A 24,649-nucleotide genomic window follows, 5' to 3' on the forward strand; every position below is an offset into this window, starting at 1 on the left:
TACCGCGACTCGGGCTCCACGGGGTGCCACTCCCGTCCCCGGACAGCAGGCAGGGAAACTGACCCCGAAAATCCCCTTCCAAACCTCAGATTATTTAAGGATTTCTGCTTTTTCCTGCAGGAAAGGGGGTGGGGGTTAGGGGCAGGGAAAGAGCTCGAAGTGAGCAGCGTTAGTAAAGTCGTCATTTTGCAGAATCATAGGATGGTTTGGGTGGAAGGGACCTTAAAGATTAGCCTGTACCAACCCTCTGCCACGGGCAGGGGCACCTCCCACCAGCACAGCTTGCTCAAGGCCTCATCCAGCCTGGCCTTCAACACCTCCATGGAGAGGGCATCCACAGCCTGCCTGGGCAACCTGTTCCAGTGTCTTACCCTCCCCCCCACCCCACCCCCCAAAAGAACTTCTTCCTAATCTTCAGCCTAAGTCTGCCCTCTTCCAGCTCAAAGCCATTGTCCCTCACCCTATCCCTACAAGCCCTTCTCAACAGTTCCTCCCCACCTCTCCTGTAGTCCCCCTTCAGGTAATGGAAAGCTGCTCTAAGGTGTTCCTGGAGCCTTCTCCGGGCTGGAGAGCTGCAACTCTCTCAGCTTGTCCCCATAGGGAAGGTTCTGCAGCCCTCTGATCATTGTGGCCTCCTCTGAACCTGCTCCAGCAGTTCCATGTCCTGCTTGTGCTGGGAGACCCAGAACTGGACATAGTACTTCAGGTGGGTCTCACCAGAGCAGAGAGGCAGAACCACCTCCCTTCCTGCAGATGCAACTGACTACCTCAGAGCTTACTAAAAACAACTTGTGGCCACCATTGGGTTTTGAAGCCTTCCCCAGCAGATGTTTTTCACCATCTCAGCTGCTCAGCACACCCTGGAATCTGCCTATGCTCCCATTTCTCACACCAGGTGACAGGACTATGAAAGGCAGGCACTGCATGCTGGGCACACCTGACACCCAGAGTCCCTGAGTCCCTTTTTAAAGGATTCTGCTCCTTCAGCTTTCTTTTTTAAGCCTAGTGGAGAAGATTTTCTGCATGAACACAGGAGCTCAGTTCCCTGGCTGAAGCAGTGTCCAAACACTGGAGACAAATATTTGACTGTTCAGAAAGCAAACCTTTAATAGAAATCCTTTCCCCACCACCCAGAGCTTGGCATGCAGCTGCCTGGCCCTCCAGGTGAGCTGCTTATACAGAATCTTCTTCCAAGAGCTGACTGCACACCCATCTGAGCCAGCCAGAACCTGCCCTCAGCAACAAACATCTTTCCCTGGCTGGACACAGCTGTCCTTCCACCCCTAGCCCAGATGAAATCAGCCTGGGCAGTTCTCTTTTACATCTCTGTCCATTCCAGAGGTGAGTGAGCAAGGGAGATTCTCACTCTTTTCCCTCCAAGATCCTGAGCCCATAGCCTCTGGCTGGCACTGATGGCACAATGCTGCCCAGGGCTTTCTGGAGAGCAGAAGCTGCATTCATGCATTCCCCTGTGGAGTTCAACCATTCACCCAGGCACTGTGCTCAGCGCTGCTGGACCTTCACAGGCACTGGGATCTCCACTCCAAACCCCTCCTTTCTGTGTGCACTGCTGCTCCATCTGCTACAAAAGGCAAAGGGAGAACAGGAAGATATCCCAGTAGAAAAGGCAACTTCTTAGGTTAATGGCAGGGAGAAACCCAAATCCTTCCAGGCTCTGTGCAGAGGTGACATCCCACAGAGGAGAACCAGGTGGGCTGAGCCCTGGGCTCACCTGTGTGGTAGGCAGACCTGTTTGAAAGAGGCTTCCTTCCCTTTGGAGATCCACACATTCTGGTGTAACATTTTCTGCTGCACAGCAGCTCTCCACCATTAAGCTTGCAGGAGGCCTGGGTGTGGTTTTTAGCCACAGGTCTTAGTCTAAATGGCTTTCCTCCAAGAAATTGAAGTGAAACTCTTCCTGGGGGGTTAGGAATTTGAACAAGCCTGTGGTGAGTCTCCTGGGTGATTCTGCAGGGGATCCTGCTGAAGCCTGGCTCTTCCTGCAAGCTCCTGAGTGCTTCCTGATGAACTGGCAGCTTTTCCTGCAGGTGTCTCTCTGCATTGCCACCACCCTGGCAGACTTCACAGCTTCAAGAGGGGAGAAAGGAGCAGTAAGAGATGTTCAGTCGTCTCATCCCGTGAGACCCCGCTCTGCAAAGCAATACAAAGGGCAGGAACAGAGCCCTTTGTTCTTCTCTTCCCCCACCACAAAAAGTTCTCCTACCTGCTTCCATGAGCTTCAGCTCTCTGCACCACTCCTCCTCCATCTTCTTCCTGTAGTCCCCAAACATGGCTCTCATGAGCTGACGCTTCTTCACCAGCGGAGCCTTGTCACTGCGCAGCGTCCTGATGGCCTGGACGGCCTCTGCAGCTGCAGCAGGGCAAAGAAGAAGCAGAGTTTGACTCTGGCCCTGCCCCTGCCTGCCATCCCTACCCATGGGGCCAGCTCTCCTCCACTTGAGTGCTTACAGAATCACAGAATCAACCAGGTTGGAAGTGACCCCCAAGATCACCAAGCCCAGCCTATCACCCAGCCCTAAACTATCACCCAGCCCATGGCACCAAGGGCCTCAGCCAGGCTCTTAAACACCTCCAGGGATGGTGACCCCACCCCCCCTGCTCCCTGGGCAGCACATCCCAATGCCAATCTCTCTGGGAAGAGCTTTCTAAGATCAAACCTAAACCTCCCCCTGCACAGCTTGAGACTGTGTCCTCTTGTTCTGGTGCTGGTTGCCTGGGAGAAGAGACCAACCCCCACCTGGCTCCAACCTCCCTGCAGGGAGTTGCAGAGAGCAAGAAGGTCTCCCCTGAGCCTCCTCTTCTCCAGGCTAAGCAACCCCAGCTCCCTCAGCCTCTCCTCACAGGGCTGTGCTCCAGACCCCTCCCCAGCTTTGTTGCCCTTCTCTGGACACCTTCCAGCATCTCAACATCTTTCCTAAACTGAGGAGCCCAGAGCTGGACACAAGACTCAAGCTGTGGCCTGAGCAGTGCTGAGCACAGGGCACAAGGACTTCCCTGCTCCTGCTGGCCACACTTCCTGATGCCCTTGGCCTTCTTGGCCACCTGGACACACTGCTGGCTCCTGTTCAGCCTACCATCAACCAGTACCCCCAGGTCCCTCTCTGCCTGGCTGCTCTCAGCCACTCTGACCCCAGCCTGTTGTGGCCAATGTGCAGCACCTGGCACTTGGATGTGTCCAATCTCATGCCCTTAGCCTCTGCCCATCTGCCCAGCCTGGCAAGGTCCCTCTGCAGAGCTCTCCTAGCCTCTGACAGATCAACTCCTGCCCCCAGCTGGGTGTCATCTGCACATTTACTGATGATGGACTCAATCCCCTTGTCCAGACCATCAGTAAAGACACTGAACATATTGAATAATATTGAAGCCCTTACCCTGCCTTGGAGTTGATTTCTGGGTCTTCAGGCCAAGTTCCAGCTGTTCCACACACCAGTCCACCTCTTTCCACACCTGCTCCTCCAGCTGCTGCACAAGATGGAAAGGAGTCATCCAAAAGCCAGAGCAGCACTGGCTGCGCAGGATAAAAGCTATCTGCATAAAGTCAGGGCTGCTCCAAATCCCATCTCCTGCTGATCACTTGACAGACCTGATGCTCCCCTGCAGTGTTCTGCACTGGGTAAATGAAAGCCCTGGACAAGTCTTCAGTTGCAGCTCACTGCCTCTGAGGGAAGCACTCAGTGTTTGGCTGCCATTCAGACAATGCTGACCAAGGCCTTGCCTCTGCAAGAAGCTGTCAGATCAATTTCCAGATGGGAGGAATGATCACTGGCAAAAGCCCCCTGTCTCTCCTTGAGCCACAGAATGGCAGGGGTTGGAAGGGATCTCTGGAGCTCACCCAGTCCAACCCCCTGCTCCAGCAGGGCACCCACAGCAGCTTGCCCAGCAGCACAATGCCCAGGGGGAGTTGGAAGCTCTCCAGAGACTCCACAACCTCTCTGGGCAGCCTGCTCCAGGGCTCCAGCACCCTCACAGCAAGCAAGTTTCTCCTCATGTTCAGATGGAACCTCCTGGGTTCCAGTTTGTGCCCCTTGCCCTGTCCCTGGGCACCACTGAGGGGAGTCTGGCCCCAGCCTCTTGCTCCCCCTCTATTTCTTGCTGAGCATTGAGCAGGTTCCCTCTCAGTCTTGTGTTTTCCAGGCTAAAGATACCTAGGTCTCTCCAGCAGTTCCCTGTCCCTCTTGAACTAGGAAGGCCAGAACTGGCCAACACCCCCCAGTCATTTGGGCATCCTCAACACACCTCAAATCAAAAATGCACACAATGGACACAACTGGAAGGCAGCTCTTGGCATCTCAGCTCCTGTGTGCCTGCTCAACCAGAAGGCAGTCAGGAGAAGAAGCTGAAGCCCATGAGGGTGGAGGAAGCCAAGTCTCACTGAGCAAAGCCAGCTGACTAACAGTGAAAAGGAGAAGGGACCAGGGCTGCACCTGGGGCTGAAGCAATTCTTTACTGGTGTGCAACAGGTAACCACAAAACCCCTCCTGCTCTCTCCTTCCATCAGCTGGAAGGGGTCACATAAATCATAGGAGGCCACAGAAAGGCTTAGGTTGGAAGGGACCTTCAAGATCATCTCCTTGAACCTCCCTGCCAAGGACAGGAACCCCTCTCAACTAGACTTGGCTGCTCAAGGCCTCATCCAGCCTGGCCTTGAACACCCCCAGGGAGGAGGCATCCACAACCTCCATGGACAACCTGTTCCAGAGTCTCACCACCCCCACACTGCAGAACTTCTTCCTCAGCTCCAGTCCAGCTCTGCTCTGCCTCATTCCCCTTTGTCCTGCTGCTAGCCACCCTTCTGAGAAGTCCCTCTGCGGCCACCAGGCGGCGCTGGGCTCCCCGGGAGCTGTCTCAGCACAAGCCTGAAGGAGACAACGAAGGACCCTTCACTTCCTCCCCACTCTCTAAGGAGCTGCTGTAAGAAATAGACAGCCCCTGGCCTTCCAGGCAGTGCCACTGACTGTCACACTACCCAAAGCTGCTCTCTTGCTGAAGGGTTTATAACTTATGGGAGGCCCTGGCAACTGAAGTACCTGGGGAGCCTCAGCCTGCTGGGAAGTATCCTTTTGACCTCTGTTAGCTTCTGCTTTTGCCTTCTTGTTGGCCTCAGCTTTTTCTGCCTCCTTTTTACTGGCAGATGGTTTCTGTTTCTTCTTTTTCTTCTTCTGGGCAGCTCCATCTGTTGTCAGTTTCTCTGTCCCCATCTCAGGCTGTCCAGCAGCTGGCTGTGGCTGGGGGATCTTCAATGTGACGTGGTTCCCATCCAGCCTGGGTGTGCAACCTGTGCTTTGAGTCCACTCAGACTTCTGCAAGGCTGAAATCTGTGCTGAATTAGCCAGCCCTTCACCACCTGCAGCACTCTCTGTATGCTGGCTTGCTGCAACTGACTGAACCAGAGGACAGTCTCCAGCTGGGACAGCAGAGTTGGAAGCAAAGGTGGGCTCTTGTCCAGGGGCAGCAGAACTCAGAGCTCCATTCCAGTTCTCCTGCTCAGTGGAGCTGTTTTGTACCTGCTCAGCACCAGTGACACCAGGGACTGCTTCCAAAGGTGTGCCAGTTGCTTCTGGGTCAGTCTTAGAAGGTGCAAAATCAGACTGGAAGCCACTGTCAGGTGATGGGAACCTATCTGGCTTTGCCTCAGAGCTCTGCTCAGACTGTTTCCCACACCCTGCACCACCTGAAGCCTGTCCACTGCTTTGCTGCCCTTCCACATCACCAGGGTTCACACCTAGAAGAGACAAGAAGAACACTGCTCTCCACATGCCAGTTTCCTGCTCTGGGGATGCCATTGCTACTGCAGGCCACTCTGTGAGGCGGCAGTGCAGAGAGGTGATGCAATCACAAACTGCAACCCGAGAAATGCAGAGGAAAACAACCCAAACAACCACCCCCACCCCCTGGAGGGACAGTTCCAGCTCACCTGCATTCCCCATGCCCTCTTGCTCCTCAGCCTCTCTGAGATGACAATCTTCCAACACATGATTCACCACTTGCTGCTTCTTCCCCAAAGGCATCTCAGGGGGGCCCAGGACCTCGAGGCTGTGCTGTGTGTCCTCTGCTGCACTCAGGAAAAGACCAAGAGAGACAAGAAGCAGGTTATGGTGAGCCTCACAACCCACCCTGTGGGAGGCTGATGACTGAAGCTGTTCTGTGTTAATGCCACCTCTGACTAATCCATGACTGGCAGTCGACTTGGAGAAGCACTCCCAAGTGCTTCTGGAAGCTGAAATCCTGTGAAGTGTTTGCAAGGGGGGAAACAAAACAGATCCTAACTGCTTACCACACACAGAGAGAACCTTACCCTGCAGCAAGTGCACTCCTAATGGCACAGAGGCCCCCACAGGGTTTAACAACCCTTCCCTCAGAGCACCTGCCAAATGCAAGAGCACACCTTGGTGTCTCTTCTCTGGAAAACAGCTGGCTGAGGAGCACAGCCTGAAAAGCAGGACACTTGCTGGACTGGACCCAGCCTGGCCTCAAGAGGAATCCCAGCTGCTGAGCATTCTCCCCAAAGCTTTGTTGTGTGGCAGTGCTCTCCAAAAACCTCAGCCTGGGAATCCAAACATGCCCTGGCTGTCAGTGCTGGGCTCACAGGGTGCAAACACAGAGCAGCTCGATGCAGCAGAGCAGCCTGCTGGAACAGGCACACACAGCTCTCCTGGCTGCAGGGCATCTCTCTAGGACTCTCCAAACAAGGTCTGTCTTGCAAATCCAATGCAGAGTCCCATGCTAGTGCCCTGGTTTTGCTGGGAGAGGCTCACAGGCCAGCCATGAGCTGCAGGCCGTTGTCATGCAATCAGAGAATTGCCAGGGTTGGAAGGGACCCCAAGGCTCAGCCAGCTCCAACCCCCTGCCACGGCCAGGGACACCTCACCTGATCAGCTTGCTCAGAGCCACAACGAGCTGGCCTTAGAAACCTCCAGGGGAAGAACTTCTCCATGTCAGCTTGGAGACAGCCAGGGCAGCTGGCCCAGGTTGGCCCCAGCTGCATCCCAGAGCAGAGACACCACACTCAGTAAAAAATGGGAGGTTTGAGGCTAGGGGAAGCCTCCTCCTTGGGCTCCTTCTGACCTTGTTCCTCTTTCCTCTCCTGCACACTGTGACCACTGCACATCTGCTGGGCTGAGTATGACCTCAAATCCTTCACACTGGCATTGCTATCACTTTTGTTCTTCCATTAAATCTCTTTCCATCCTCTCTCTTTCTTGCCTCAGTGCTGGGGAGGGGGCACTGGGTGACAGAGCAGCTGCTGTGGCTCAGCCCCAGATCCAGGCTGAGCATGGACAGTCAGGAATAACAGCCCCCAAGTGGAGGCCAAATGCCACAGGCGGGCTGCAGCCCCCCACCAGTGGGGTGTATCCTCACAGCACCTGGCTGTCAGGGTCCCCAGGACACAGTTCCCTCTTCTTCAAGAGCTTTAGCTGGCTGCACTCAAGGCCTGCTGGGGAAGGAAAGCTGTTCAAAAGAAAGGGCTGGAAAAGCTCCAGAGAAACCTCTCCCCTCCCTCACTTGGGAGTTACTGTGAGCTGAAGATCTCATGCATGGCACTGCTGCAGTCAGGTACCCCATTGATCCAGAGTTTGAGTTCCCAGCTGAAGCTTGGATCTGCCTCACCACTGCAGACCTCTCTGGTGATCCTGGACTCCAGGCAGAGCCTGGTTACCATCAGCACCACTGCTTTGCCCTCCTGGGTCAGGGACTGTTCACATGGGCCCTTTTCTGGCCAGGTCCCTGCCTCTGCTTGCCTTGTCACTGTGCTCAGCTCCTGCCTCCCTTCCCGTGCTGCTGGACACAGGGTCCTGAGCAAAGCTCCAGGTGTAAGGAAATGGTGTGATGCTCAAGCATGGTGTGTGGGCATGTATGAATCACTGCTACATCCTCAGGGGCACCAGCACACACTCAGGAGGTATTTCAGGTGAGACCAAACACATCCCCTTAGCAAGCTGCTGCCTACAAAGCCACAGCTGTGGGAACTCTGCTGGTTTCCAAGCTGTCCCTTGCATTTTGCATGAAGCAGCTGTGTTTGCACAGAGGCACAGAATTGACCAGGCTGGAAAAGACCTCAGAGATCACCAAGTCCAACCTATCCCCCAGCACCATCTGATCAGCTAAACCATGGCACCAAGGGCCTCAGCCAGGCTCTTCCTAAACACCTCCATGGATGGGGACTCCACCACCTCCCTGGGCAGCACATCCCAGTGGCCAATCTCTCTTGCTGGGAAGAACTTTCTCCTCACCTCCAGCCTAAACCTCCCCTGGCACAGCTTGAGACTGTGTCCTCTTGTTCTGCTGCTGGGTGCCTGGGAGAAGAGACCAACCCCCACCTGGCTCCAACCTCCCTTCAGGGAGTTGGAGAGAGCAAGAAGGTCTCCCCTGAGCCTCCTCTTCCCCGGGCTAAGCAACCCCAGCTCCCTCAGTCTCTCCTCACAGGGCTGTGCCCCAGACCCCTCCCCAGCTTTGTTGCCCTTCTCTGGACACCTTCCAGCACCTCAACATCTTTCCTAAACTGAGGAGCCCAGAGCTGGACACAGGACTCAAGGTGTGGCCTGAGCAGTGCTGAGCACAGGGCACAAGGACTTCCCTGCTCCTGCTGGCCACACTCTTCCTGATGCAAGCCAGGATGCCCTTGGCCTTCTTGGCCACCTGGGCACACTGCTGGCTCCTGTTCAGCTGCTGTCACCCAGCACCCCCAGGTCCCTCTCTGCCTGGCTGCTCTCAGCCACTCTGCCCCCAGCCTGTAGCACTGCCTGGGGCTGTTGGGGCCAAAGTGCAGCCCCTGGCACTTGGATGTGTTCAATCTCAAGCCATCTCCTGTGCATGCCAATCAGTAGCATTCAGTGGGAGGAGGACATCAGACTTCAAACTGCACTGACTCCATCCAAGTGCCTGAGCAGATCCAAGTGCCTGAGGATCCTGTTACACAGCATTTTGCTGTTACACAGCAAACCTACACCTGCTGGTGTTGAAGGGCCAGACACACAGACACTGCATCTCCTTAAGCCTGGAAAGCACAAGCAGAGCTGCAGCAGAACCAAGCAAGCCATTAGGTGGGAGAGGAAGAACACAGAGAATGGGGAGAAGGAATGTCACAGGAGCGAGAGCTAAAGCTGCTTCCAGCCAGGTGGTTCTTGAAGTTCAATGCTTTATGCTGGTTTGTGCTCACAACAAATTCCACAGAACACCAGAAGAGGCAACAGATGGGAAAGGAGAAACAGAGGAGTATGCAGGACTGCTGTGTGAGAACTAGGATTAGAAGGTGGCTGCAGACTGTGAAAGAGGCCAACATACCTTGTTTTGAGGTTGGGCTGAGGCAAGGATTTGTCTCTAGCTGTGAAATGCACCACTCCAGCTCATCCTGCACCGTTCCTTGAGGAGCCTTGGACATGGGATGGGGGAAGGTACAATGTTTAGAAGCAGCACAAATCTCTCACCTGCAAACCTGCTTCCAAAATTGAGTCATAGAAGCATAGAACTGTCAGGGCTGGGAGGGAGCTCAAGGCTCAGCCAGCTCCAACCCCCTGCCATGGCCAGGGACACCTCACACCACAGCAGCTTGCTCACAGCCACCTCCAGCCTGGCTGCAAACACCTCCAGGCAGGAGGCTTCCACCACCTCCCTGGGCAGCCTGTGCCAGGCTCTCACCACCCTCCTGCCCAACAACTTCTTCCTCACAGCCAATCTCAATCTCCCCACTTCTAGTTCTGCTCCATCTCCCCCAGTCCTATCCCTCCCTGACCCCCTCAAAAGTCCCTCCCCAGCTTTCTTGTAGCCCACTTCAAATACTGGAAGGCCACAAGTAGGTCTCCTGGGAGCCTTCTCCTCTCCAGCCTGCACAACCCCAACTCTCTCAGGCTGTGCTCACAGCAGAGCAGCTCCAGCCCTCTGCTCCTCCTCCTGGCTCTGCTCTGGACACCTTCCAGCCCCTCCAGACCCTTCCTGGCACAGAGGCTCCAGAGCTGGCCCCAGAGCTGCAGCTGTGGTCTCAGCAGAGTGGAGCAGAGGGGCAGAATCCCCTCCCTGGCCCTGCTGGCCACACTTCTCTTGCTGCAGCCCAGGCTCTGCTTGGCTCTCTGGGCTGCCAGTGCTCACTGCTGGCTCCTGCTGAGCTTCTCCTCCCCCAGCACCCCCAAGGCCTTTCCTTCAGGGCTGCTCTCCAGCCAGTCCCTGCCCTGTCTCCTCTTCTGGGAGATCAGACTAGGGGCACATAAACCCCGTTCCTGGCTTTATGCTCGAGGTGTGCTCAACACAAGCCATAAACGAATGGAGCAGAGGGTGGGACACATGTCCTGCCATACTCCCTCTCTGAGCTCACCAAACAGTAAGCCCTCTTCATTACAGCAGTCAGAGACTATACCCTCTCACTAGCAGCGAGCCACCCGCAGCTGGCACACCAGAACTTCCCACACGTGATATGGTTTTCCCAATTCTTTTTTCCCTTCCCTCCTCAGCCTCCCTTTCTACAGGCCCTGAACGAAGGATTTTTCTTCTCCCCTTAAGCAGAACGTCTCCCACAGCAGGAAAATCCCCTCCAGCAGAGCTCTGGTAACGCACACGATTTATGCTAACGGCAAGACAGCCTTTGCCGCTTCCCACTCCGGAACGGGTGGGAAACCAAGGCTGGAAGTCGGCCTGCGGACAACGCAGTGGGTACAAGGCATTGGGAAAGGAAGCCCGCCTTGCCTCGGCAGAGCAACCAGGTGCCCAGGCACCGGCACCAGCGCTAGGGAAGCCCCCCGGGAGCCGGGGGCACTGCCGGGGGCCGGCCAAGAGCCCGGCCTGGAGAAGGCGCCGAGGAAAGGGGCCCGTGGGGAAGAGGCTGCCCGGGAACAGAGGCGAGAGGCAGAGAGCTCCTTACCCGCTCCATGTGGGCAGCCCCCGCGCCGCCACGGGACGAACGCGGGACCTGTGCCGCCCTGCCTGCGGGCTCGCGGGCCCCGTGCGGGCTCGCGGGCCCCGTGCGGGCTCGCGGGCCCCGTGCCGCGCTGCCTCTGGGCTCGGCCAGCAGCGACGGCTCCCCGGCGCGCGCCCAGCGGCCCTCGGGCAGCGGCAGCCGGCCTGGCCCCACGCGCGAGGCACGGTGGGGGGGGGGGGGGGGGGGAAGGCGGGACAGGCCCCGGCGCCGTGCACCGCCCACAGGCGTCCCCCGCCGCGGTGCTCCTGCCGCCGCCCCTCCGGCCGCGCCCCGCGCCCCGCACCTCCGTTCCGCCCGGCGACAGCACAGCAGGGCCCGAGCCTCGGGCCCCGGGATCCGGCAGGGGCCCCCCCGGCGGCGCGGCCTCTCGGCTCGGGCCGGGGAGGGAGGCAGCGGCGTAGCGAGGCCGAGTGGAGGCTCGGGGTGCCCAGGCACACACCTTGGAGGTGTGTTTGCCCTTCTCCCCACCCCCAATCACGGAATTGTTTGCTTGGAAAGGCCCTCCCAGAGCATCCAACCTGCAACCCAACCCCACCATGGCCACCAAACCCTGGCCCCAGCTGCCATGGCCACAGGGTTCTGCAACCCCTCCAGCCATGGGGACTCCACCACCTCCCTGGGCAGCCTCTGCCAGGCCCTGACCACTCTGGCACCAAAGACATTTGGCCTCCTCTCCAACCCAACCCTCCCCTGGCACAGTTCCAGGCCGTTGCCTCTCCTTCTGTCACCCGAGGCTAGGGAGAATCGACCAACCCCCAGCTGGCTGCAGCCTCCTCTCAGGGAGCTGTGGAGGGCAATGAGGTCTCCCTCAGCCTCCTCCAGACTAAGCACCTCCAGGTCCCTCAGCTGCTCCTCACCAGACCCGTCCTCCAGACCCTTCCCCAGCTTGGTTGCCACAAGCTCCCCCCTGAGCCCCACAGGGCGCTGCTGGGCCACACCTCCGTGCCTGGCAGCTGGCTGCCACCTGTGGCCTCCCTCCACGGCCCCCTGTCCCACAGCACCTCCAGGAACATCCCCATCAGCTTTGTCCCCACCCAGACACAGAAGCCCTGGGGGTATGGTGCTGCTAGCCCAGCACGGCACACGCCCTGCCAGCAGCCACCCCCACGGGTGGGGTACAGCCTACTTTCAGCAGACAACAGACACAGAGGCAGCTGTTGGCTCCTTCACTTTCTAGCTTAGATTCTTCTTTTTTCCTTTTGATTATTTAATTTTGGAGATAAAAAAAGTTAGACACCTTTTTCCTTTTTTTTTCCCCCCCCTCGGATGCATTTTTTTTTTCCCCCCCTCCCGTCGATTCGTTTCTCCCCAGCAGGCAGAAGTGGCCCCGCTGGGACTCGCAACGCTGTAGCACGTCAGCATTTCACAGCACGGGCAGTCGATGTCTCTTTCAACTGCTTCAAACCGTGGAGGCTACACAGTTTGTGCTGACGCTGGCAGCTGGTGGTAGAAACTCTCCAAGGCTGCCAGTGAAAGGGAAGCACTTCCAAAGCTTGCTGTTCAAAGTATATATAAAAAGGTACTGGAAAAAAATCAGCACACTCCTGCCAGTCCTGGCCAGACTTTGTCTTGCCTTCCACCTCCGGCCTTGCTAAGATTTAACCCTTCTCTCAGCCCTTCCCTCGCTACAGAAAAAGACTTCAAAGGGGTTTGAGGCTTCGGCAGAGGTTCTCTAAGACTTATGGCAAGGCTTTTCTGGCTGCTGTGGGTTTGAAAGCAGCATCAGTCCTTCAGAGAGGAGTGTCCCAGTGTCAGGAAAAGAGCTGACAGTCAAGTATCGGAGAAGATAATAACGAGCATAGGAATAATGAGCTATCAGCAACTGTCTTGAAGGGCCAGAATCCCACTGCAGTTCTCCTCTCCCTCAGTCCCTGAGCTGGACTGAGGGCTTACCAGACCATCACCACCAGTTTGGGTGCATCCTCTCAAACAAAAGCCTTCCCATCTGCGGCCTGAGGAACGCAAAACCCCATCAGACGATGCCAAGGCTCCGCTGGGGCTGGTTTGGCACAGAGCCTGCTGAACCCACCGAGCCAGAACAAAGGGTTAGGGGTGGAAGGATGCTGTCCATGTCTCCAGCAGAAGCCACGTGCTGCAGACTCAATGCCCATGCAGGGGAAAGGCACAAAGGACCAGCAATGCCTCGATTTTCCTGGGTTTGATCTCTGCCCTGAGGATTCAGCCCATGTGGATCCGGAGCGCCGCAGCGGCGCTGAGCTGAGGGTGAGCTGTGGCAGCCTCGCTCCGAGGACATACAGCTGAGCGACTGCCAGGGCACCAGAGTGTGAGCCTCAGCTTCCACTGAGACAACAGGAACCTTCTGAAGTGAAGAGCTGCGAGGTGAGCTGCTGGAAGCTGATGTCTAGCCAGCCACGGCTGCCTGGGAGCGAGGCAAGCAGCAGGCAGAGCAGTGGAAATGGCTTGAGCCCGCCCCGGGGCAGGCCAGTGTGTGCTGTACAGAACAGTGCAAAGGCTGGCACAGCCTCACACTGCTGTCAGAGGGACACTGGGGGCTCCATGCAGGACACTGGGCAGTCCTTCAGGTCCCTGCAGGGGCTGACAGCTGCCCCTCAGCACGGCTCTGCCTGCTCTCCCCACGCCACTGAGCGAGCACCAAGGGATCCGCCGCAGGCGTGGCTGTAACCGGGAGCAGCGGCGGTGCTGGGAAACGCAGCTCTTTGGTATGAGGCTCCTTGAAAGGAGATGCAGGAAGGAGTTCAGAAGGAAAAAAAAAAGACAACCAACCAAACCCAAAAAAGAGAAGTGGAGTGGTTACCAAAGCTGCTAACCACAGTGCCAGGGAGCCTCGGTGGCACCAGCACAGCCCAGCGTCACATGCCCAAGGCCTCCTGCCTCCAGACTTCCTCGCCCGCGATGTACGTGGCCTGCACGTACAGGCTGTCAGTCAGCATTAGGAAATCTGCAGTGGGCAAGAGAGAAAGGAAGCGGCTGTCAGGGAAACTGAGCAGCTCAAGCTGTCTAGGAAGAGCTGGGCTTGGTGGGGAACTGCAGCTGGGAAGAGCTAGGCTTGGTTAGGGAAGAGCTTCTCCCCCAGCCCAGAACAGCAGCACGGCAGCAGGCCGTCCTTGGCTGAGGTGTGGGGCTCTCTCCAAAGGGCTCACTAAACACCACCAACATCCAAGGTAAAGAAAGTGCTGGAGCAAAAGCCCAGACAAACCTCAGGCAAAGGAAGACTCCCTACAGCTCTCACTGAAGCACAGGATGAAGATGCATTCCCAGCAGCCCCTGCTTTGCTGCAGCACCCAGGAGCCCTCACACCATTGTGCCCACACCAGTACCTGCTGTTCCCATACCAGCAGCCCCTGCTTTGCTGCAGCTCCCCAGAGCCCTCACACCATTGTACCCCCATCAGTACCTGCTGTTCCCATACCAGCAGCCCCTGCTTTGCTGCAGCACCCCAGAGCCCTCACACCATTGTCCCCACACCAGTACCTGCTGTTCCCATAGCAGCAGCCCCTGCTTTGCTGCAGCACCCCAGAGCCCTCACACCATTGTCCCCACACCAGTACCTGCTGTTCCCATACCAGCAGCCCCTGCTTTGCTGCAGCACCCCAGAGCCCTCACACCATTGTCCCCACACCAGTACCTGCTGTTCCCATACCAGCAGCCCCTGCTTTGCTGCAGCACCCCAGAGCCCTCACACCATTGTCCCCACACCAGTACCTGCTGTTCCCATACCAGCAGCCCCTGCTTTGCTGCAGCACCCAGGAGCCCTCACACCATTGTGCCCACACCAGTACCTGCTGTTCCCATACCAGCAGCCCCTGCTTTGCTGCAGCACCCCAGAACCCTCACACCATTGTCCCCATGCCAGTACCTGCATCAGAGTCATAATTTAGTGTCCCCTTTTTGTGCTCAATCCCCAGGAGCTGGGCAGGATGCAGAGATGCTGCCTCTAAGGCGGTCTCCACTGAGCACCCTTGGACAGAGAAGGGGAAAGATGTTAGGGCAGCAACAGCCCCCACTGCCAGAGCAGCCCAAACCCCCCTGGCTAAGGCAACTGTTAGCCTGGCTGGGACCTGAGCTGGAACACCCTCACCACAGCCAGCTGGAAGGGAAACATCCCTATGGAGACAGTGGGAAGAGGAGAACTGAACACCTAGGGTCTGGGGTGGGGAAATTCATTCATCTTTGTGAGAAAGGAGCAGGAGGATTCACCTCTTGATAGCATAGTATCATATCATAGTATCATAGCAACATTCAGGGTTGGAAGGGACCACAAGGATCATCTAGTTCCAACCCCCCTGCCATGGGCAGGGACACCCCACACTAGATCAGCCTGGCCAGAGCCTCATCCAGCCTGGGCTTAAACACCTCCAGGGACAGGGCCCCAACCACCTCCCTGGACAACCCATTCCAGGGCTTCACCACTCTCATGGGGAAGAACTTCCTCCTCACCTCCAGCCTGAATCTCCCCACCTCCAGCTTCATCCCATTCCCCCTAGTCCTATCACTCCCTGAGATCCTGAGAAGTCCTTCCCAGCCTTCCTGTAGGCCCCCTTCAGATACTGGAAGGCCACAATGAGGTCACCTCGGAGCCTTGTCTTCTCCAGACTGAACAGCCCCAGCTCCTTCAGTCTGTCCTCATAGGAGAGGTGCTCCAGCCCTCTGCTCATCCTCGTGGCCCTTCTCTGGACACTTTCCAGCACCTCCACATCCCTCTTGTGCTAGGGGCTCCAGAACTTCCAGGTGGGGTCTCAGCAGAGCTGAGCAGAGGGGGAGGATCACCTCCCTTGCCCTGCTGGCCACACTTCTCCTGCTGCAGCCCAGGATCTAAACTGAAGCCTCCCCTCAGAAAAGTCCTCATCTGAGGCCAGTGCCACAGGGCTGTTCCTTGGTGGAGTGGAGACTGCTGGCAGGAGTGAGGCCTCTTCCTGTGCCAGGCTGTGGGCAGAGGTCGCTCACCTGTGGCCTCTTGGAAGTGCCGCACACAGCTGTCCATGGTCGCCACGCTGCCGCTCAGGGTCTTTGTGCCTGGGAGAGGAACAGGGTGACACTGAGGAGGTCCCACAGCTTGTGGCAAGGAGAAGTGGGGTGGTGGGAAAGCAGAATGTGACCAGAAGGGGCAGAAATCCTGTAGGCCCTGCGGCCATTGCTGCAAGTGGCAGAATGAGGCAAGAACGAGTCTGTGCTGGCAGCGCGGGGACAGGCGCTGAGCGGTCACCCTGCAGCTCCACTGTAAGACCAGTTGGACTGGGTGAGACCAGCTCACAATGCAGGCCAGCTGCTACCAGGGACATGGGAAGGGAACTGAATGACCCTTCTCTGAAACACCTTCCCTGATCCTTCTCTGAGATACCTTCCCAGTCTCCCACTGCTTGCAGCTTAAGAACTTAGAAGTGGCAGCATTGTAGTAAAGGCAAGGGACAATATGTGTCTGTAGGACTTCTCTGTCCCTCTGAGCCTGCTGCAACCTCTGTCAACCATGACACTGGAGGCATTCAAACGTGTTGCAGACAGCAGCAAACTGACAGATCCCCTCGTCACTCCATGAAGATTGAGTACCTGACAGACCCCTCCCCACTCCATGAAGATGGGGTACCTGACAGATCCCCTCCTGACTCCATGAAGATGGGGTACCTGACAGATCCCCTCCTCACTCCATGAAGATGGGGTACCTGACAGATTCCCTCCCCACTCCATGAGGATGGGGTACCTGACAGATCCCTCCTGACTCCATGAAGATGGGGTACCTGGCAGACCCCTCCTGACTCCATGAAGATGGGGTACCTCACAGATCCCTCCTCACTCCATGAAGAAGGGGTACCTGACAGATCCCTCCTGACTCCATGAAGATGGGGTACCTGGCAGACCCCTCCTGACTCCATGAAGATGGGGTACCTGACAGATCCCCCCTCACTCCATGAAGATGGGGTACCTGGCAGACCCCTCCTGACTCCTTGAAGATGGGGTACCTGACAGACCCCTCCTCACTCCATGAAGATGGGGTACCTGACAGACCCCTCCTCACTCCATGAAGACGAGACACTTCCTCTCTTTACAAGGTGCCCCAAGCCACTGCAGAGTCACCAAGCACCAAAACTCAAGAGCGTGGCCCAAGCACTGCCTGATGCTGCCAGGCACTGCAAGGTGTGCCAAGCTCTTGAGGAATGGGGACAAGTGGCAGCACTGCCCCCAGCTCTCTAGCAAGAGCCACTTGCCTGCAAGGTAGGTGTTCAGCCCATCGATCTCCACCACCTGCTGCCCCAGCGTGTGCCGCCCCGGTGCCAGCCCCATGCCGGCGATTGCATCTGTCACCAGCACCAGCCCTGAGGAGCACAAGGGAAGAGGCTTCCTTAGCTCTGAGCCCAGCTGCCTGCAGCTCTCAGAGGTGCACCACGGTGGCCATCCCTGAGAGGGGCCAAGGTACCCCCAGGCACAGGGGATCAAAGCAGGAGGGCCGGTGGATCGGCCCCCGTGGCTGTGAGCTCTTCCAGCAGCAGGGGCAGCGTGCCACAGCCCCCGTGGGAGAGGGGCCAGCTGGTGGGGGCGGGGGGGGCTGGCCAGGCTCACCTTTGGGGTGGGCCCGGTGGGCGATGCGCAGGGCGGCAGGGTTGGTGTGGATGCCGTCCGAGATCATGCCGTAGAAGACCCTCCGCCCCGCGGGGATCCTGTCGCTGGTCAGCAGCCCCACGATCCCTGGGTCACGGTGGTGGAACTGCCCCAGGGAAGAGAGCACAAGCTGGGGAGCTCCACCAGCACCGCTGGGCTGAGCCCCTTCCTCAGGGCACCCAGCTGCCATCTCTATCAAGCAGTGCCTGGCAGCTGGGTGCCCTCTTCTACCAGGCAGTTCTGGGCACCTCCTTGAACTTAGAATCATAGAATCAGTCAGGGTTGGAAGGGACCACAAGGATCATTTAGTTCCAACCCCCCTGCCATGGGCAGGGACACCCCACACTAGATCAGGCTGCCCAGAGCCTCATCCAGCCTGGTCTTCAGGAGAAGTCTGCCACAGCTTTCGCTCCCCTGGAAAGCAGGCAGCAGAACTGTGAAACCAGAGGCTCAGTGCTGAAACCTCACTGCAAGGCTGGTATGGGAGAAGCTGGGGAGAATACACACGTGTGGGCAGCAGGGTGGGGGGGGAAACCCCAGGAGCAATCCCAGTGCAGGGCAGCAGCCCTGGGCTACTCACCGGCAGCATGGCGTTGAAGAGGTGAGTGATGAAGGTGGCGCCGTGCTGCACAGCCTCCTCAGCCTGGCAGAGGTTAGCCACCGAGTGGCCTGGGAACAAAGACCAACGCCTGACTTGCCTGCCCATCTCTCCATTAATTTCCCTACAGGGGCAAAGATGCTCCATCACTAGGGCTCTACTCCCATGCTGTCCCCTGGGCTGAGGTCTGAGATGTCAGCATCAGCAGAGAGGTGTCTGGATATGAGCAGGGGAGGGGACTGTGGCAGGGGGTCCTTCACCTCATCAGGTTGCCTTAGGCTGAGGTCTGAGATGCCAGCCTCAGCAGAGAGGTGTCTGGATATGAGCAGGGGAGGGGCTGTGGCAGGGGGTCCTTCACCTGATCAGGTTGCCCTAGGCTGAGGTCTGAGATGCCAGCCTCAGCAGAGAGGTGTCTGGATAGGAGCTGGGGAGGGGATATGAGCTGGGGGTCCTTCACCTGATCAAGTTCACTGCTCCCATCACAACCATCACAAATCATAGTATCAGTCAGGGTTGGAAGGGACCACAAGGATCATCCAGTTCCAACCCCCCTGCCATGGGCAGGGACACCCCACACTAGATCAGCCTGGCCAGAGCCTCAGCCAGCCTGGCCTTAAACACCTCCAGGGATGGGGCCCCACAACCACCTCCCTGGACAACCCATTCCAGGGCTCCACCACTCTCATGGGGAAGAACTTCCTCCTCACCTCCAGCCTGAATCTCCCCACCTCCAGCTTCATTCCATTCCCCCTAGTCCAATGCTGCCTTGCTCACCCAGAGCTGCCTGCAGGCTGGGTGGGAGGTGCAAGGACATGCCCTTCTGCTGTCCTCACATTTGAAGACTCCACAGGGAGGTGTCACAGGAGCAAAGGCAGTGGGGACTTTGCCAGAAAAAAACACTCTGGGGATAAAACTATCCAGAGAGAGAACTGTTTCCCCAACACAGAGAGCTGCCCTAGGGCTCTGTGGGCAAACCCTGCCCCGCTGTGTGTGGCTGTGAGGTAAGACACACCCTGCTCTATGGATGCCTTTCCCCTGGTTTAATTGCATCCTAAGTAACTCCTCCCTTAAAGAAAACCAAAAAGATTTCATCAATGATCTGGGCAAAAAGAGTTTGCAAAAGAAAGGACAAGAAAAGTGCAGCCAGCTTGAAGCCAGTGGGCAGCAGGACACCGGAGGGGGAAGTCTTGTGCAGCACTTCCTGTTGCAAAGCAGTTAGCAAAACTCAGCAGTAACCTTTGGAAAATGACTTCACCTCTCAAATAAGGCCTTAAAGCAGCTGGACTTCAGAGTTTGGATCTTTCCATGTCATCAACCCTCAGTTACACCTTTACTCAAGTAAGACTTTGATTCCTCCCTGTGTTTGAGCAGTACCAGATGCTACCTTCTGTCAAGGAGCAGGGGCTCCTCGGTCAAGGTGGTGTCTGGCCCTTACTGCCAAAGGCTGACGGATTCACAGCACCAAGCAAGGTCCCCATTTGTGACAGGTCTGTCACCTCCACACAGGCCAGGCAAAAGACTATCCCACCCTTGCCAGTCACACAGAGGCACCAGGAGAGATGCTCCAGCCCTGAGAGGCCACCCGGCCTGTGCGGCACAGGGCGATGGAGTTGCCCTAAGCCTGCCCAGCCCCAGCCCTTACCAAGTGAGACACAGATGCCCTGCTTGGTGAGCTCCCGGATGACCTCACTGCTCCTCTTCATCTCTGGGGCCAGGGTCACTATCCTGACATGCTCCAGGGACCCATAGGTGGCCAGCAGGTCCTGGAAGGCTCCTTCCTCGAAGGTGCGGAGGCAGTGCTCTGGGTGTGCCCCTTTCTTCTCCTTGCTGATGAACGGTCCTTCCAGGTGGGCCCCTGCTCAAACAGGAGCACAAAGCCATCACCCTCCCTCTCCCCACCAAGGACCAAGAAACCTGCTGTGTCCACCCTGCTCCTGCCATTTTCCTGCAGGCTCAGGCAACTCTGGGCTCAGCACAGCGAAAGACACAGTGCTAGCCGCTTGCCAAGCCAGGCCACTGCCACTGCTCTGTGGGAATGGAGCTGGAGCAGTGTGTGTAGGATGGCAGGGACTGTGGAAAGGCCAGGGGGAGAAAGCAGGCCTGTGCCACCTATCACAGAATGTTAGGGGCTGGAAGAGACATTGGAAGATCACCCAGTCCAAGCCCCCTGCCAGAGCAGGAGCACCTAGAGCAGATCACACAGGAATGCATCCAGGTGGGTTTGGAGTATCTCTAGAGAGGGAAACTCCACAACCCCCCTGGGCAGCCTGCTCCAGTGTTCTGTCACCCTCACAGTGAAAAAAATGTCCCCTCCTGTTTCCATGGAACTTCCTCTGCCTCAGCTTCCACCACTGCCCCTTGTGCTGGTGGGCATCACCCAGCAGAGCCTGGCTCCAGCCTCTGAGCACTCACCCTGCACATCTTTATCAACATGAATGAGGTCACTCCTGAGACTCCTAAAGAACCCTCAGCTCCCTCAGTCTCTCCTCATAAGGAAGATGTTCCACTCCCTGCATCATTTTTGTGGCTCTGTGCTGGACTGTTTCAAGCAGGTCCCTGAGGTCCTTCCTGAACTGAGTGGCCCAGAACTGGAGACAATATTCTAGATGTGGCCTCACCAGGGCTGAGTAGAGGGGGAGGAGAACCTCTCTTGACCTACTAACCACAGCCCAGAATGGCATTGGCCTTCTTGGCCACAAGAGCACATGCATTCCTCCCAGCCAGAGCTCCAGCCCCAGTCTGTGCTGTCCCCACAGTGGCTTCTTTCTCCTTCTTGAACAAGGTAAGTGCCTACCTAGAGTAGCACCAGAGAAGATAGCAAGGGCCAAGCCCACTTACCCAGGACGCCTGCTCCATGAGCTCCACCATTTCTTATGCTGATCTGAGGGAGAACCTAGAGACAGGGGTTCATCAGACACTGCACCCCAGCCACAGCACCCCAGCCTGCCAACATAAACCCAGACCTCAGGCTGCAAGTGAGCTTTGTGGCTGGATCACTTGGGACCATCAGCCAAACACAGCTGACAGAGAAGCAGCCAGCTGCAAGCCCCACTGTGCACAGCTAGTCTGGCAGATATTGCTGTCTCAGCAAGCTAAAGGTTAAGGGCAGGAAATCCAGGGGGAGGGCTCCTCCAAGGAAATCCAGCTCCTCACACCCATGGCTTTTCTACCCAGACAGACCCAGCCTCGGCCCTCTCGCCTCCTGGTACCAACCTCAGCCCTTTGTGACCCTGCAGATGAGAGAGGGAGAAAGTCACTTACCTGGTGGTACACAGATGGAGGAGAGGTCACCAAGGTGGGACAGAAAGAGGTCACTCCATGGGAGAGGATTTTCTGACTGACCAGGTCAATCCCTGATTTGAAGTCATCTGTAGCCAGGGAGAAGTCCACCCCAAAGCCTCCTGCACCACCAACAAAACAGAGATGAAATGGCAGTTTCCCCACCTGAAGACACCAGAGTGAGCCACTCCACTTGTGCAGCACTGAGCAGAAGCAAAGGGCTCCATCAGCACTCCTGTCCTTCATTTGTGAGGCTTTGCAAGTACAAATCCAACCAGTGATGTCCCCCTGGAGTGTTCTCCCCCACAGCATCCCAGCACTTTGCAAGCACCACCTTCTTGTTTTGATGCAGGGCCAAAAGTGAGGATTCCCCACTGAAGGAAGCATTTGACTCCCAACATGAGCTCCCATAGAACAAGCCCCTGGTGACCCTCAGGAGAGGGCAACTGCAGCTGTTTTTCCCCTTGAGAAATCTTGCTCTGTCCTCCCCGCATTCTGGAAAGGGCAGGGCAGGCACCCAGGATAAATCTTGATAAAAGTGAGGGGAAGAGGAAAGCTGAGCTGAAAACACAACAAAGCCAAAGGGGATCCAGTATGTGACAGCAGCAACCAAGGGCAAAAATTGTTCTGTAGCATAAGTTTGGTGACTCACATCTCCCTTGAGCAGCTGAAACACACTGGGTCATGGGCAGCCTGCACACAGCAGCATCTGAAGGTCCCTGATGGGCAAACCCAGGCCCCCCACCCTCCCGTGGCTTCACCCTACCATTGATCTGGACGTCGATGAAGCCCGGGGCGATGATGCTGTCCTTGCAGTCCAGCTGGATGTCAGCAGAGCCCTTCTCATCAAAGAAGAGTTTCTCTGGGTTGAGGATCTTCCCTTCTCGCACCCACAGGTCCTCCCTGAAGGGACAGACACACACACACACACCAAGCTCTTGTGCTGTCTGCGGGAGCAGGTGGCCAGAGGTGGCCTCAGTCAGAGCAGACCTCCCTGGCGTGCTCTGCCGTGGGCTTTATGATGTCTGCTAGGGCAAAGCTGCTCTTCCAGCAGGGACACAACTGGCAGCCCTCTCTCTGCCTGGCTTCAGGCTTTACAGAACTCACGGGCTGCCTGTCAAACGCGATGGCCAAGGGGCCCAGGGCTGGCAGAGGAGGCAGAACCAAAGAGAGGGGAGCTGAGAGGGGCCGTACAACGCGCACGCCAGCGCTCCAGAGATCAGCTGGTGGGGACGATGGACTGCGGGAGCGCAGGGGGCTGAGCCGACAGCTGCACTGGGTGACCTGGGGACAGTCCCTCTGGTGCTGCGGGTTCCAGGTCAGCTCTGCAGCCCGGCCGTGAGCTCCGGCACCCCCCGGCAGCCTCCCGGCACCCCTGCAGCCCTCACCTCTGGAGCTGGTGGCTCCTCAGGATGCGGCAGTTGGTGAACTGGACGATGGGCGCGTCCGAAACGGATTTGTTGGACGGCATCGTAGGGCTGTGGAACCGGCGGGAACGGGGAACCCTTCCGGTGACCAGCAGCAGGGGCGGGGACCAGGGGTGGCGGAGCGGGCCAAGGCCGCGGCTCCGGTGCGAGCGTCTCCCGCGGGGACGGGGAGGCAGTGAGGGGCGGAGGGGACGGAGCACCGCCCCGGCGGTAGGGGGTGGGTAGGCACCCGCCCCTTCTGGAGCTGCGGGCCGACGCCGTGAAGAGCAGGCGCGCCGCGCTGTGCGGCCGAGTCCCGCCGCGGGACCCGCTCCAGACCGGGGCCGGCGCAACTACCCCGCTCGGCGGGGCCGCGGCGGGGCCCGGGACGCCCGGGGCGGGGCCGGACCCGGGGCGGGGCCGGACCCAGCGCTCCGCCGCTCCCGGTCACGCGATCCGATCAGCTGACGCGCCGCGAGCCCCCGCCCCGCACGTGACCAGCCCCCGCGGCGCCGCCATCATGGGCGGGGCGCCGCCATCGTGGGGAGGTCGGCGGCGGCGGCAGAGGGGAGCGGGGGCACCCCGCCCCGGCCACCGCCCTGCGCCGGAGTCCAGCGGTGAGGGAGAAGCGGCGGGAGAGGAACTTCCCTCCGCAGCTCTCCTCGGCCTTCGCCGCCTTCCGCCCTCCTGGCGGCGAGCGCCGCGGGGGATTCCCTCCGTGTCACACCGAGCCAGCGGAAAGGCTGCCTGCGGGAGCTGCCCGGCGGCTGGCGGCAGCCGGTACCGCGGAGCCGGCGAAAGAGCTGCTGCCGGCGGGGAGCGACCTCTGTCCTGAGGTGTCCGCTCTCGGCCAGGGAGCCTCCAGCCCCCGGGAGCTCAGGGCAGCTGGAAGGGGCTGGGGAAGAGCTGCTGCAGCGCCCGGGCGGCTGTCAGCGCCCGCCGGGCACAGCCATCTCCTCCCCTCGCCAGCCTGCACGCAGCTCCTGCTGCCTTTTGCTCTGGGCTCCGACGAGAAATGTTAGTGGCAGAATCCTTTCCCACTGCCTCTGCGGTCACCGCCGACTCCAGACGGGAGCTCCTCAACGCGCGCTCCGGAGCATCCGCGCCCAGCACAGCCCAGGGACGCTCCAGCCGCCTTTAGCTTCACAGGCTCGCTGCTGCTCAGCCTGAGAGCAGCCCTGTGGAGCAGCACTTGGGGGTGCAGAGTTGGCCATGAGCCGGCACCGAGCACTGCCAGCCCCAGCCTGTCCTGGGCTGAGCCCCAGCAGTGTGGGCAGGGAGGGGATTCTGCCCCTCTGCTCTGCTGAGACCCCCCTGCAGTACTGGGGTAGCTCTGGAGTCCTCAGCACAGCACAGACAGGGACCTGCGAGGGGCTGGCTCAGGCACAGCAAGGTTTCTGGAATCCCCACCTCCCTTCCCAGTCTCAGCTACAGAGAGTTAACTGCAGCCTGGGCAGGTAAAGCATCTTGTGAGTGTTGCTTTCCAAGCTGACAGCATTGCTGTAGACGGATTCCTAAGGGCATTTGACAAGTCAGCAGCAGCCTGTGAGAGGAGACCCAAAGCTTGTTCTGTGCTCTGCAGCCAGATCCCTGCCTTTCACCTCCAGCAGACCATCGGGGGTCCTTCTACCTGCAGTCTCAGTGGCCAGATGGGTGACAGTGTCCCATCTCAACCCCATGCAGAGCTACAGGCTGGGGTCAGAGTGGCTGAGAGCAGCCAGGCAGAGAGGGACCTGGGGGTACTGGTCGATGGTAGGCTGAACATGAGCCTGCAGTGTGCCCAGGCAGCCAAGAGGGCCAATGGCATCCTGGCCTGCATCAAGAACAGTGTGGCCAGCAGGAGCAGGGAGGTCATTCTGCCCCTGT

At 58.1% G+C, this 24,649-nt stretch overlaps 2 protein-coding genes across 2 annotated transcripts; both read right to left on the reverse strand.

The window, feature by feature from the left end:
* Window positions 1-1,081: 1,081 nt before the first annotated feature.
* Window positions 1,082-12,828, reverse strand: CUNH8orf33 (chromosome unknown C8orf33 homolog). Its single transcript, XM_068147374.1, has 8 exons — window positions 12,821-12,828; window positions 10,871-11,366; window positions 9,304-9,391; window positions 5,936-6,073; window positions 5,049-5,743; window positions 3,393-3,483; window positions 2,225-2,371; window positions 1,082-2,088 (listed from the first exon to the last, which is right to left on the reverse strand). The coding sequence occupies exons 1-8, from the start codon at window positions 12,826-12,828 to the stop codon at window positions 1,874-1,876; spliced, it is 1,878 nt and encodes a 625-aa protein (XP_068003475.1). The 3' UTR covers window positions 1,082-1,873.
* AMDHD2 (amidohydrolase domain containing 2) lies at window positions 12,229-23,166 on the reverse strand. The gene is made up of 11 exons (XM_068147243.1): window positions 22,766-23,166; window positions 22,144-22,280; window positions 21,360-21,499; window positions 20,937-20,991; window positions 19,741-19,953; window positions 18,081-18,169; window positions 17,462-17,606; window positions 17,110-17,217; window positions 15,854-15,922; window positions 14,766-14,867; window positions 12,229-13,847 (listed from the first exon to the last, which is right to left on the reverse strand). The coding sequence occupies exons 1-11, from the start codon at window positions 22,846-22,848 to the stop codon at window positions 13,759-13,761; spliced, it is 1,230 nt and encodes a 409-aa protein (XP_068003344.1). The 5' UTR covers window positions 22,849-23,166; the 3' UTR covers window positions 12,229-13,758.
* Between the last annotated feature and the right edge of the window lie 1,483 nt (window positions 23,167-24,649).

The sequence above is a fragment of the Melanerpes formicivorus genome, unplaced genomic scaffold (genome assembly GCF_026170545.1).
Source record: "Melanerpes formicivorus ecotype bairdi unplaced genomic scaffold, bMelFor1.0.p_v2 SCAF_14, whole genome shotgun sequence".
In the NCBI taxonomy this organism is placed as follows: Eukaryota; Metazoa; Chordata; class Aves; order Piciformes; family Picidae; genus Melanerpes; species Melanerpes formicivorus.

Coding starts and splice junctions, on each gene's coding strand:
- CUNH8orf33 (XM_068147374.1), bottom strand. Junction 3,484..5,048: donor AGCAGGCTGAGGCTCCCCAG/GTACTTCAGTTG, acceptor CATCTTGTGCAG/CAGCTGGAGGAGCAGGTGTG. Junction 2,372..3,392: donor GAAATCAACTCCAAGGCAGG/GTAAGGGCTTCA, acceptor GCCCTGCTGCAG/CTGCAGAGGCCGTCCAGGCC.
- AMDHD2 (XM_068147243.1), bottom strand. CDS start 22,848: ATGCCGTCCAACAAATCCGTTTCGGACGCGCCCATCGTCCAGTTCACC. Junction 21,500..22,143: donor CATCGACGTCCAGATCAATG/GTAGGGTGAAGC, acceptor TTGGTGGTGCAG/GAGGCTTTGGGGTGGACTTC. Junction 13,848..14,765: donor AAATTATGACTCTGATGCAG/GTACTGGCATGG, acceptor TGCCCACTGCAG/ATTTCCTAATGCTGACTGAC.